The 12776-nt window shown below is 43.6% G+C and overlaps 2 protein-coding genes across 15 annotated transcripts in view; both read right to left on the bottom strand.

The window, feature by feature from the left end:
• Nucleotides 1-536: 536 nt before the first annotated feature.
• LOC114861318 (zinc finger protein ZFP2-like) lies at nt 537-2674 on the bottom strand. Its single transcript, XM_029160401.3, has 3 exons — nt 2487-2674; nt 2274-2397; nt 537-2100 (listed from the first exon to the last, which is right to left on the bottom strand). Exons 1-3 carry the CDS (start codon nt 2553-2555, stop codon nt 623-625), a joined length of 1671 nt encoding a protein of 556 aa, XP_029016234.2. The 5' UTR covers nt 2556-2674; the 3' UTR covers nt 537-622.
• A 1280-nt stretch (nt 2675-3954) lies between these two features.
• The window catches only part of nav3 (neuron navigator 3), a 128743-nt gene continuing 119921 nt past the window's right edge, over nt 3955-12776 (bottom strand). For all 14 annotated transcript variants that reach the window (XM_055511339.1, XM_029160316.3, XM_029160317.3 and 11 more), the window contains 9 exons: nt 12538-12706; nt 12168-12403; nt 11474-11628; nt 11262-11333; nt 10569-10765; nt 10315-10433; nt 10005-10208; nt 5217-9396; nt 3955-4531 (listed from right to left, as the gene is read on the bottom strand). In XM_055511339.1, coding sequence (XP_055367314.1) covers nt 9277-9396; nt 10005-10208; nt 10315-10433; nt 10569-10765; nt 11262-11333; nt 11474-11628; nt 12168-12403; nt 12538-12706 — 1272 coding nt within the window. In that variant the 3' untranslated portion in view covers nt 3955-4531; nt 5217-9276. The remainder of the gene's footprint in view (nt 4532-5216; nt 9397-10004; nt 10209-10314; nt 10434-10568; nt 10766-11261; nt 11334-11473; nt 11629-12167; nt 12404-12537; nt 12707-12776) is intronic.

Below are 12776 nucleotides of genomic sequence, written 5' to 3'. Positions count from 1 at the left end.
GGATTGTCCATGAAGACACTGAAATCTGTTCAGCATGTCGCACACACAGGAGTTAAAATGCCCAAGTCTGTGCCAGTGACAGAGCCTGCCTACCTGGCCAGCTTATCCAGTAGCAAGGAGTCCTTCTTTTCGATGCTGCTTTCCCAGCACACCACCGTGAGGAAGAGGGGGGTTTCCACAACAGACTGGTAGAACAACTGTAGCATCAGCGGATGTAAAAGGACGCCAGTCTTCTTAGGAAGTAAAGGTTTTGTCCTTTTTTCAAACAGTGTTCGTGTTAGTAGTAGAGTAGTGAGATATTTCACTACTTGCCTTCTTAACTTTAATTTACGTTAAATTTTAAAGTCAGTAGGTCACAGCTAAGAAAAGTACTTAGTGATCATTCTTCCAACTGGAACCCACGGTAGATATAATGGTCAAACCTCTTTTAGTTTTATCATCATATATTCTTAGGAATTTCTATTGTGTTTATAAATGTGTAGACCTTGTGCACAGAGATAAAATCTGAAAATCACAACAAAGTTTTTTACCGGGACAAATTTTTATGCAGTTTATTCTTTTTTGGTAATTGCGACATTTCATGTGGCAAGATTCTTGTGATGGGACTTGTCAATGCGATAATTCAAAGACTAAAGGATTCCACTATGCTCCCCTCCATGTGAATGTGCATGTGTCTCTTAAGCCTCGTAGACGTAGAGAAGCCCTTCTTACAGAATACACAGCTGTGCGGTTTCTCCCCGGTGTGCGTTCGGACGTGCATGTTGAGATCAGATGAGCACCTGAACTTCCTGTCACAGTATGAGCAGGGATAAGGCCGTTCCCCCGTGTGGACTCGTTTATGGAGGAGCAGCTCACCGGACGTGAGGAAAGTCTTCCCGCACTGAATGCACTGGTGGGGCCGCTCCCCTGTGTGCGTCAGGTTATGTCGGACGAGCGAGGTCGACTTGGAGAATCTCTTCTCGCAACACGCACAGGCAAATGGACGCTCGCCCGTGTGCGTGTTGAGGTGTTCGCCCTGAGCGCGCTTGGTTTTAAAGCTTTTCGGGCACTGCGGGCACCTGAATGGCCTGAGGTTACTGTGGCTGCGTTGGTGTCTCACCAGCTCTCCATGTGTGAGGAACGTCTTCTCGCAGGTGGTGCAGAGGTACGGCCGCTCACCCGTGTGAATCCTCTCGTGGCGGGTGAGGCTGGCCAGCTGGGTGAAGTTCTTCTCACAGTAGGAGCACTGGAAAGGCCGCTGGCCACTGTGAGTCAGCAGGTGCCTGTTGAGGATCTGGAGTTGAGTAAAGCTCTTGTCACACTCTGTGCAGGGGTAACGCCGCTCCCTGGTGTGGACCTGCCGGTGCTTATTCAGCAGCCACACATGCGTGAAGCTTTTGCCACACTCGCAGGCAAACGGCCGCTCGTCCGTGTGTTTCATCTGGTGCCGCTTCAAGTCTGATGCCCGGCTGTATATCTTCTCACACAGGGAGCATTTGTACTGGCGCCGCACCACATGCCTCTGCCTGTGCCTCATTCGCTCCAGGATGCTGGTGAAGCTTTCGCCACATTTCTGGCATTTGTACTTACCATCGCCTTTCTCCTCTGCTACCACAACCTCCGTTGCCAGGTCTAGGGCGAGGCTGCACGACACACTCTGGCCACAGGTGGACCTTTCAAAGTGAAGCTTGAGCAGACCCATCTGTGTGAAGCGTTTGCCGCATTGTGAGCAGAGGAACGGCCTCTCCCCAGTGTGGATGCGTTGGTGTCTGGTCAGATCCCATGAATTCTTAAAGCCCTTGTTACATTCCTGGCAAGTGTACGGGCGCTCACCTGTGTGGGTTCGTTGATGACGAGTCACGTCAGAAACACGCGTGAATGTCTTGCCACACTCCTGGCACGTGTAAGGGTCAGGCCTGTCGTGAATGGGGAAAGGCTTTGGGAACACGGGGCGATCAACCTTCTGCTGGGGGACGTTAGCTGTCTCTGCGGCCTTCTGCAATTTGCTGTAGTGTTCTGGGTGACTGTGCTCAATGTGTTGCAGCAGGTACGACTCTTGCATGTGAAAAAACGGACACTCTGAGCAGGCGAAAACCTGAGTGGACATCTCCACAGTGGTACCTACACAGAAAATAAATGTGTACATATATATACACTCAACAAAAATGATTCCAATGCAGTTTCAGTTTGCAGCTGAAACAGACAGCTGAAAATGACTCTTATTTTTTAGTGCTGCTGCTGATTATGTTGAACTTCATTTGCGGTTAAATCTATAAAAAACATTTTTGTTTTACCTTGTGTGCCAAGGTTCTCAAGGCATTTGTGGTGTTGCAAGAGAGACCTCAGGTTGTCAGGATTGGAGAGCGCCTCTAAGCAGTCTGTCAGTATGGAGGGGGCAGAGGTCAGCCAGGAAACAGTCTGTTTATGGACACAAACTGGTCAGCAAAAATGTATGTCACAAGGTGGTAGTATTTTTTTTAATATTAATCTGTAATGTCTTGTCCTACCTGACCGAGATCTGGTATTGGCAGGAGTTTCTCCAGTTTGGAGAGAAACTCCCACACAAGGAGCTGCATGTCTGTGTCGTAGCTGAGACCATATTCTGTTGGAAAAACCTCCTGGGATGGACAGGAGTTTTAATTACAAAATACACACACCAAGTGCAATTTCTGCATAAAGACAGTTGGGACACACAGCTGGATTCACCTGGTAGAAATGTTCCCTCTCTGCTGGCTCCCGAACAAGTTTTTGGATGAGCTCTACAAAAATGGCTGTCTCTGCATCTACCTCTGCATCGCCACTCTGAAACACAGTGTCACTGTTATTGAGGCTGTATCGAAGCAACATAAGCATCTGATCAAACAGACATTACGTGTGGTTAATATTACCAGTGCTGAAATAGGCACTGTAATAAGGCATTTGTGAAGCATTGCTGTTACTGACCCCTGTGTATCCTGATGGGCGGATCCGATCCAAGTGTGGTTGCAGACACAAGGCAGTGGCTGTTCCTTCATTTCTACACAACTCAAGAATAATCTGGAGGGACGGACGCAGGAATAAAACAGAGCTGTGACCTGTTAACGTTATTGTACAATATACATTTTTTACTTGAATTTATTTGAAATCCAGTCACTCACTTTGGATCGCAGTCGTAGAAGTAGTTTGCCTTTTTGCTTTGGACTGAGCAGGTCTGGGACCGTGTCCGTCACCAGTGTCACAAACTCACTCAGTTTTTCATAATCGAGGACATCTCTGCGCTGAGCCACCTGCCACATCGCTGCAGAAAGCAGCCGAAGAGGAGGGACCAGCAGCCGCAAGGATGAGAGTGGCAGGAATATATCTATAGAGACACAATTGTTTGATGAAGTGATAAATGTCCCTGTATAAATGTAGATTTACTGATCAGTGACCGCACAGATTATTTTGCAATACACAGAATAGAATAGAAAGCTAACATTAGCTACACAGCAGAGGTGCCCGGGCTGCTTAAACCCAAAAGCTCATTTATTCACAGGCTGGTTTAACATAAACAGTCTTCACTTCTCTTACAGTGTAATAACGTGTTGAGCTGCTGTTAGTTGCACGTTAGCCAACCTCATCATAGCCATTAGAGTTAGCTTCGGCTACGAGCTAACGACGCTAATCGAGCGATGTAAACCTTTTATCTGCAACATTATTAAAGACTGCAGTAAAACAGACCTGCGTTTTCTTCTGGACATGAACTCACATCGGTTTCCATGATTAACTAAATGAAGACTACGCTTTGGAAACAAATATCAAAGTACAAATGAGGCAAACTTTCATTTGAGCGCATGACAACCCGGAAGCACGTACATTAAACGTTCCGTTCAACAAAGTAAAAGCATATCAGTCCTAATTATAAACGTGAATTGAAATGAACGAAACATAAAAACCTCAAAATAAACTAGTTATATTTGCAAGGTATTAACCAGGACATTTATCACAAGACATGACAACAGTGCATACACTTTATTTATCAAAGAAGTTAAACACTTTATTTGCCTGATTTCCATGTGCAAACATCAACAATTTTAGTAGGTTGGGACCATATTCTTCACCAACACATTGTTGTTCATTGTGTGTAAGCAGATTTTTGTTTTGTTAGTGTGATCACAGTTCAGGTGTATTAGAATCAAGTTGATTTTCCAGATGTGAGAACAGGCAAATCTGCTTTCCTTAGTAACATTATTAAAGATAACATTTCTGTTACACCACTCCTACTTTTAATAAAAAAGAAATATTTATCAGATTTCATTTATACACTCTCTTCTCTCTATCATGTACTCTCTTTCATAGCAACATCACTGGTCCATTGAGGAAGTAACTCAGTCCAGAGAGACAAGAAGTCAAAGTAGGAATGATTCTGTGGTTCAGATCTCAGATATCAAAGCACGAAACCACACGTACAAAACTTGTAGTTCCATGTTCCAATCCATTGAGAGTTGGGATGTGATATCCAGTAACATCATGTTAATTTCAGTCAACGCCTGGTTAGTATTCCTGAAGGCAGGGCACGGACCCACACTCTGACCTTTAAGAACAATAAATCACATTAAAAATATAAACCACTGTACACCAGCCAACACAAAACATGTACATACCAAGTATTCTGAGTCTGATCATGTATCATATAAACCCATGTTTTTAAGCATTAAGCAAAAGTCTAAACATAGTATGTATCTGTATATTTGTATTACAACACTTGACAACACACCTACACCACTATGCAACATATAATTTGGCTACGTTGTTATTAAAGGGCGGTGCCGTTTGTACCTACTGGGGAGTAGTTCCACAAAATGTCCAAACAAAATGCCCAATCAAACTAAGTAGGATCAAGCAAAAAGTTTTTTTGTGGTTGTGTTTTAATTAACTGGATGATCTCATACGATGATCTTTGGCGTTTCAAACGTTAGTACTGCGTTATAGTCACGTCGGTATTAAGTAGTGCAAATTTCCTTTAGCTCTCAATCATGAGATGGGTGGATCACGACACTTCCTAAAGCAACAGAGCCCACAGTGTAACTAACACGCTTTCAGTCTTAGCTTCGGCAACCTACAGACATAGATTTCTTAAAGTTGACACGACATTCGACACAAGAATTTCACAAAATCAAACCATCTGTGATAATACTACAGCTACTCCCACTTGGCATTGGCTCACTAGTTTAGCAACTCAGCGCTAGCTGCAAACTTATTAGCATGATCCCGCTTACCTTTTAAGGAACTATGAAATAAATAACGAAAAGTAACACCAAGTCAAAGACGACAAACACCCAAAAATCAAACCAGTAGGAATGTTTCGGTAAAACCATGCCGCCTCCATTACACATAGATGTTTTGGGGGCTCCTTCTGACTCTGTTACAGACACTGCTCGCCCCATCTTTGCTTCAGCGTCAATAGAGGTCCGCGTCACAAACCGGAAGCGGACGTTGAAGGTGTCACGTAAGCATTCAGAAATAAAAGTCTCATTAACGCGATAATGTAGCGATGATGACTTTTAATCAGTTGGGCTTTCTTCCATTACGTTTGACTAATATGTCTTCATTTATTTTTGTTTGTAAGACACAGATCACCAAATTACTAGTCTCAATCAGTCCATTTATTAAATCTGAAAATATATGTTAAACTTTTTAAAATTATTATTTGCACTTTTTTTGTCCTGTCCGACAGTTCAACAAGCATGTATTAAGCTGAATGTCATGTGACAGTTTTGATGTTTCAAGAGGAGTACAAGAAATATTTATACTCCACTTGATTAATGGTTTATTTTTTGTCTTGATTAGTTCACCCAAGTATCGCATTATACTTGCACTTTAACTTACTTAATATTTTGTGTGCTCATGTCTGATGACTTTGCACTTCATTTCAAAACTATTGAAACCACACAAACACATTTCAAATGGAGACAAAAGACAAAAGCCTTTTTGTTTCTGTGACACCAAATACCATTTATTAGGGCTTTACAAAGACTACAAAATCCTCCAGATGAATTAAATCACTGTCTCTGTCTATTTACATGATATGTTACATACAAATGTACAAAATATAAAACATTTAAGGACAAATGTTTCACCCAAAAAGAAGAAAACTCTCTCTCAAACCAGAGTAAATGCTATGGTTTTCAACTGAGATTTAACTGGAAAGCGCAAAGTGGGATAGAGGACCAGTTGATTATGAACACTATGGTGTACACTGTTTATAGCTCGGGAACTAATGGCCTACAACAAGAGTGTAGAGCAGCTGAGAGGGTGAAATGTGGGAGAAGGGCATCTGTTGCCATGGTAACTACACCCTTCACATGCAACTACACACTCTTGTTGGCTAATGCAGCCAGATATTTGAGCAGACCGTCATCGGAGGCTTGGCTGCAGAGACGTCAGAAGCTGAACACGTGTAGGATTATAGGTGGGATTGTCCTGAGGTTGTGACAACGTGACCTGTGGGTCTCTGACGGGCCTTGACTAGTAGCACCGGTTGGGTTTGTAGGTCAGTGAATACAGTACAGTCAGGTCAGCTTCAGTGCCTCACACGGCGGGCAAGCCTTACGTGGCGGTAAGCTTGGGTTTCAAACGTCCAGAGAGGAAGTGCTTCTAAGGAACAAAGAGCATTCCTAAACACAGACACAATCCGGAGAATGTAATGTCAAGGTCGGGAAACTGGAAAAGTGCCTCTTTTTTCTTTATACTGTGATTTCAGTGAGTTAAAAAACGTTTTTCTTACTGTACACTGTAGCCTCCTGCATAGGCAAAACATCCAATCACCACATGACACACACCTGTTTCTGTTTCTGAGTGTTGAGGTTTTGCATTTAATTTTTTTTTCTTTCTGTTTTCAAAGGACAATAATTTACTCAGCGGGGTTAAGCATACTGTAACATCAAGATGGCAGAATGCATCTTTGATTTACTGTGCAAGACTGAAGTATTTACAACCCACCCCGACCTCAGAGTGTGCAAAACCAACCCACCTGCTAAACAAAGAGAGGACAATCAAAATTCAAAATGGCTTCCGTCCAGTACACGCATACGTAAAGGTAAAGGTCTCTTCATAATGCAACCCCCTTTAAGAAAGCTTCAAAACATGCTTGTCAGGCTAGAAAACCCCAAACTGTTTGGTTGTGCTCCTGTCAGTTCAAGTGAGCCCAGCTCAACTAGGCGCAAAACGACAACTAAAAAAATACCCCCCCCTCCCCATTTTTAAAATGTTTTTACAATATTGGTCGGTTTTAAACTCAAATACAGCTTTGAATCTTCTTTGTTTAAGTGTATGTTTTCACTATGAGCAGCATCTTTGATGGAGCAGGAAGCAGATCTTTAACATCCTCTGTCGATTTCTCACTAATGGGAGGAGATGCCCAAACGGTTGCACATTTAAGGCAGTGACAAAGTGCTTGTTTAGCTCACAGGCTGATCTGATCTTCTGAATCTTCTTTTGGTAGACTGTGGACCCCCCAGATGGGTTTGGGGACCTGTCAAAGCCATATTATTTCTGTTGAACTAAAAGCCAGGAAAAATTCTGTCCACTATCTTTCTGTTTCTGCCTGACTGTTCCTCCTACTTGAACTTTATTTTCTCCATTCAAGAAACAAAATGCTACAGGAATTGTTGGCAACTGGTAGCCCCATAAGTCACCTCCCTGTTAGTAACTGTTGCCTGTCAAGCTTTGTTTTCTTTCACCTTCGCATGACTTTCTATTTAGGTTTTAAAAGAGCAGGCCCCAGACTACACAAACAGTACACATAGTAGATGTGGATCAACACTGCTCGGCCATTGCGGTGTCCATTATTAAATTATTCCTATTGCACTGCCCAAATCAAGTAATGCAAAAGTGATGAAACGGAAGCTTGAAGACATGACGTGACAGTCTAACAGGTGAAGAAACTTTCTGGACCGTCAGCTGACTTTCTGTAATTTACCAAAGAGAGAACTGCTTGGCATTCATGGTGCATTCAAAAGTAAGGAGTGACCACAAGCTTCAGATTGCGAAAGGCCAAACAAAAGTTTATCTAAGTCTACAATCATGGTCAGTTCTGCATTGTGATGGGAAGTCTGTGTGCATGTGTGTGTGTGTGTGTGTGTGTGTGTGTGTGTCTGTGTTCGTGTGCACAATTTGGCAGTAAAACAAAGGGAAACATTGGCACTTGTCCATTTTTTTTCATTCACAGTAGCAATGTGGCTGCATGACACACAGACAATGCACTATCCTTGGGCCAACGGGGCAGCGAGGAGCTGCTTGGCAGTGCCTGACACTGAGGAAGGCTCAGAGCAGGAGACCAGCACCAAGAGGGCCGTGCATCAAGTGTGTTACAGTAATGCAAAGCTTGTGATTCCAGTTGAGCTGTGGAGGTTTCGAATCAACCGCATCCGGTGCCGTGACGGAGATGCAGAACTGTTATGCTTCAATAAAATAAATACACTCAATAGGTTGATATAGTGGTAAACAGCTAGACAAAAAAGTGCTCTTTAAACTCCAGACCATAACAGTGAGGTGTCAGTTTGGTCGAGCACATTTTGTAAGTGAATAATCCGTCAGCAGTTTTCCATGGGCTGGCAACCTCCAACACGGCCACCAGAGGGCATTACATCACCCCAAAACACTACAGGCTTCTGCCTCCTTCAGTAAAAGTGGTCAGGTACCCTAGAGGTGGTAAAGATGCAGTGTCTTGTTTAAGGACACTTTGGCAGGCTGGAGTGTTGGGCACCTGAGGACCTGAACTTGTTAAAGCCTCCAATTAGAAGGTCTCCTGCTGCCGTGTCTAAGTGCATTTATATGTGTGTGTGTGTCCATGTGTGTATGAGAAGCACCTCTGTAAACAACAAAACACATAAACAAAACTGCCCTTCCCCCCATTGTAAACTTCTGAAGATAGAACTGGGGTAAAAAAAAAATCCAGTTTTCTTTCAAATCCCCATGCACCAAGTTTCTTTAACTGAATCACTGTGGCTCATGATGACCGAGCAAAAGTGGTGACTTATCCGGCACATCCTGCAGCAAAGTTGGACTTTCACTTAAGTAAACCATGAATATTCCAACCAGTCTAATTGTTTTATCATTTGTTCAAGTTGGCAGCCACTGTTTAAAACATAAAATAATTTCATTTGATATTGCACCATCCTCATTTTAAAAATAGGTGTTTGGTTTCAAATAGAGGGGTTTTGCCATTTTGAGTAATAAAACTTGTCACATGCACTACATAGGGTTGGGTGTGTGTGGTAGTGATGAACGTTCAAAGGGTTCTGAGGGGTTCGGTGACTCTCGGCGCAGCTCCCGGTCTCATAGAGCCGACTCCAACGAGGAGTCGAGTTGGTCGTCATGGTGACTGGTGCTGTCGCTGTCACAGCTCTGCGTGCTCGAATAGTTGGCTGCCTCCTGCAGCCGTAGCAGCATGTTCATCTGCAAAGACACCAACATATAAATGTTGGGACTCACAAGTCGAGCTTTCTTTTTTTTGTGCTGCTGTACTATTTTAATCTACTACAAACACCCATGTTTAATGGCCAAACTCGTAAATTACAACATTTATTCAGCAGAACCTGGAGCTATCAGCACAGCTAATAGTCCACTGCTACATGTACAGTTGCACTGCTGCATCTGGTGCACTGCTTCTGCGGTTCCTAAAATGAGCTTTCCCCCACCTGCTCTCAAACTGACCATGCCTGGACACACACACTTCATTTCTTTATTCCTCTTGGGTTGCAATCATCCACCAAATGGAAATTAATTGACTGTGTGTAGCTGATCCTGTGTGTGTGTGTGTGTGTGTGTGTGTGTGTGTGTGTGTGTGTGTGTGTGTGTGTGTGTGTGTGTGTGTGTGTGTGTGTGTGTGTGTGTGTGTGTGAGTTATGGGGGCATAAATATGCTCAGGAGCCTACACTACCAAGCATCTTTGAACTGGCACGCATATCTGATTTAACAGAAATTTGTTGCACTTGTTAATAGTGACACTTGCAACTGGAAGTGAGTACAAGTCAGGAAAATCCAGCTGCAGCAAGATTCCTCACCAGTGGGTCTCCTTCAGTGTCACTCTGAGACACCTGTTTGGATGCGGCCCCCTCCTTTGTCGAGCTGTAGCCATCGTACCCAACGTCCTCCGGCCTCAGCTGGAGTAGCGACTGGCCTTCCTGCTGCAGAGAGGTGGCATTCCATGGGTATGTGTCGTTCACCCACTTGGATGGATCCTCCCATGCTGCTCGTTTTCCATAAAGCTGCAGAAAATTAAAGAGGTACGATGATATGATAAGGTAAGCTACTAATGGTATTTATTGTCTGAGCCATAAGGTATAAGCAATTTGTTTGGATTATTGTGCGCACCTGAAGCCCTTCCCTAACAGCCTCCAACAGGTAAGGTACCAAGGAGTAGTTCCACAGGTCAGTGAACCAAACCCGAGAGCCTTCTACATCCATTGGACAGGATAAGAGGAGACGGGGACCTGTGAAAAAAAAAGGAAAGACGAGTATTCATTACTAACATTTAAAGACTGATTATTAGTGTATGGACAGGCTACAGCTGAAGTAACAAGGCTTCAATATTTCTCAGACTGTATGAAATGTGTGTCTGAATAGACCTATAGTGACATCCGAGGAGCTGTGGGCCTCCAGGAAGCCATTGAGGTGATGCCAGGTCTTGGGGATCCAGTCGATGATCTTAATCAGGTCGTTGCTGCGCATGTTCTTGTCGATTTCTGTCTCTATCAGCTTCCGCCGCAGGAACCGGCCCAGGAAACCTTTGACTGGCTCAGTGTGGTTGGTGCACAGCACCCACCTACATCAGGACAGATCACAAACGGTGAAGCAAAAAACCCATTTGGCTAATTAAGCAGCATCGAACTGAAATTCTCATCAAGGCAGCACATTACACATGGTGTGACTTGTGCTGTCCCAGACATTTTGGCTTATGTTACTTCAATATAATGGAGTCACATTAAATTAACGTTTGGCTCATCATAAGCTTCTCCTAATCACTCTCGCATTTGCCAAATCACCAGCTTGTAGAACATGCCAAGCAGAAATGAGCCTTGCTAAGAACATGCAGAATAGTCTGTTCGCTTTCATTTATAAAAGCTAATTATGCGAACATAATCACATCATTCTTCATCTCAAAGTTTACAATCTGTGAAAAACAACATTGATGAAGACCTGAAACCAATTATCTCAGATGACAAAGGAGACAAAGGCAAACAAAACCATAAAACATAAAACACTACATTTAAGAACAGCTGTATATTTTACAGAATTCATATTGTGGTTTCATCCCAAACCTGAAGTTGTGGTGTAGCTCAAGATTTGGAGAAGAGGAGACACCCTGGTTCATGGTCCCAATAACATATGGGCTAATGGAGACAAGACAAAACACAGAATTAGCCTTTAAAAACTGCGGCTGATGCATTATAAAGCTTCTATGTCAACAACAAAACAAGGCTGAAATATATGAAAATGTTGAAGTCACTGTGACTGGGGGGGGGGGGCCCACCATTTGTGGTACTTGCAGTTGAGGAAACCGTTAAAGATGTCACTGAGGGAGCCGATGTGGTGGAGGTTGTCCAAGATGACCACAGTGGGGAGCTCTGTGACCGTCTCCGCAGAGTTACACTGTTTTGCCAGGCTGGAGAGGTACTGACGTAGGTCCTGGGGAAAAGAGGTATAACATGTGAGCACTCCTTCAGAGGCAGGAATGATTTGGATTGAACCTTTTGCAATAAATGTTAGGATTATTCTTACTAATATTCCAGTTCCTTAACTGTCATGAGTAATTTTTGAACTGATATTACCTCATTCACAGCTAGAAATGCCTGCACATGTAAAAAAACAGGGACCACTTGACATTTACTTGCTTCTGGACAATCCTTTAATATGGAAGACTGCTATTAACACATCTCAAAATAGTTAATAGTGATGTTATTTAAATGGTAATATATATTGCTTAGGGCCAGGAACTATAAAAAAAAAATCAGTAGATACAAACCCAGTGGCTCCAACTCTTCTGGAGGTGCAATATTTTACCAGCATTCAGTAATAACACAGACAAATCAGCCACATCAGAAAACAGACCACAATGTAGCCATTACAGATCTGTCGATATTTACTGTATACACAAACACTGCACAAACAAACAGCAGTAACATGCCTAAAGTAAAGTATCTAAACAATTCTTCTCTTTTTTCTACCTTGCTGGAGTTCTGGTCCACGTTGAAACTGGCTACATTGTGCTCCGTCACCTCCTGCCCCATCTGGGAAATGATGTACTCGGCCAGTTTGGCAGCCAGGAAGGATTTGCCGGTGCCGCTGGGTCCTGAGAGAATGATGCGGCGGTGCTCCATCAACAGGTTGAGGTACCGCTGGATGATGGGCTTTGGGATGAGTGTGTCAAACACCAGGCTGTCAATGCTGTTCTCCTTCACGCCTGGGAGGAGCGAGGGAGGGGGAAGAGACATAGAAGAGGAATGTAGAAAAAGAAGAGAAAAGTAAGTACTGTAATAAATAATGACGCAAAAGTTTTACAATTAAAAAATACTCTTTGTTGTCTCACTGCTCTACCTTTGAGGTTGACCTTGATGACGTTGCTGTCGCCCACCAAGTAGCCGCAGGGCAGCAGCTCAGGCACTTCAGAAGTGTGGGAGCGAATCACCTCGCCCATCCTGTAGCAGACGATACTGTCTGAGCTAAGGCCCAGGCTGCTGAGTGGGTCCACCCGGAACACATACTCCTGCGGGGGGGGGGATTGGCTTTTAGATGCTTAAATCAGTGACATGTACACTACCTCTGGTTATATCTGT

This window comes from Betta splendens, chromosome 9, assembly GCF_900634795.4.
Source record: "Betta splendens chromosome 9, fBetSpl5.4, whole genome shotgun sequence".
Taxonomy (NCBI): Eukaryota; Metazoa; Chordata; class Actinopteri; order Anabantiformes; family Osphronemidae; genus Betta; species Betta splendens.
The sequence above is the reverse complement of the archived record's forward strand: the minus strand, read 5'-3'. Positions and strand labels throughout refer to the sequence as shown.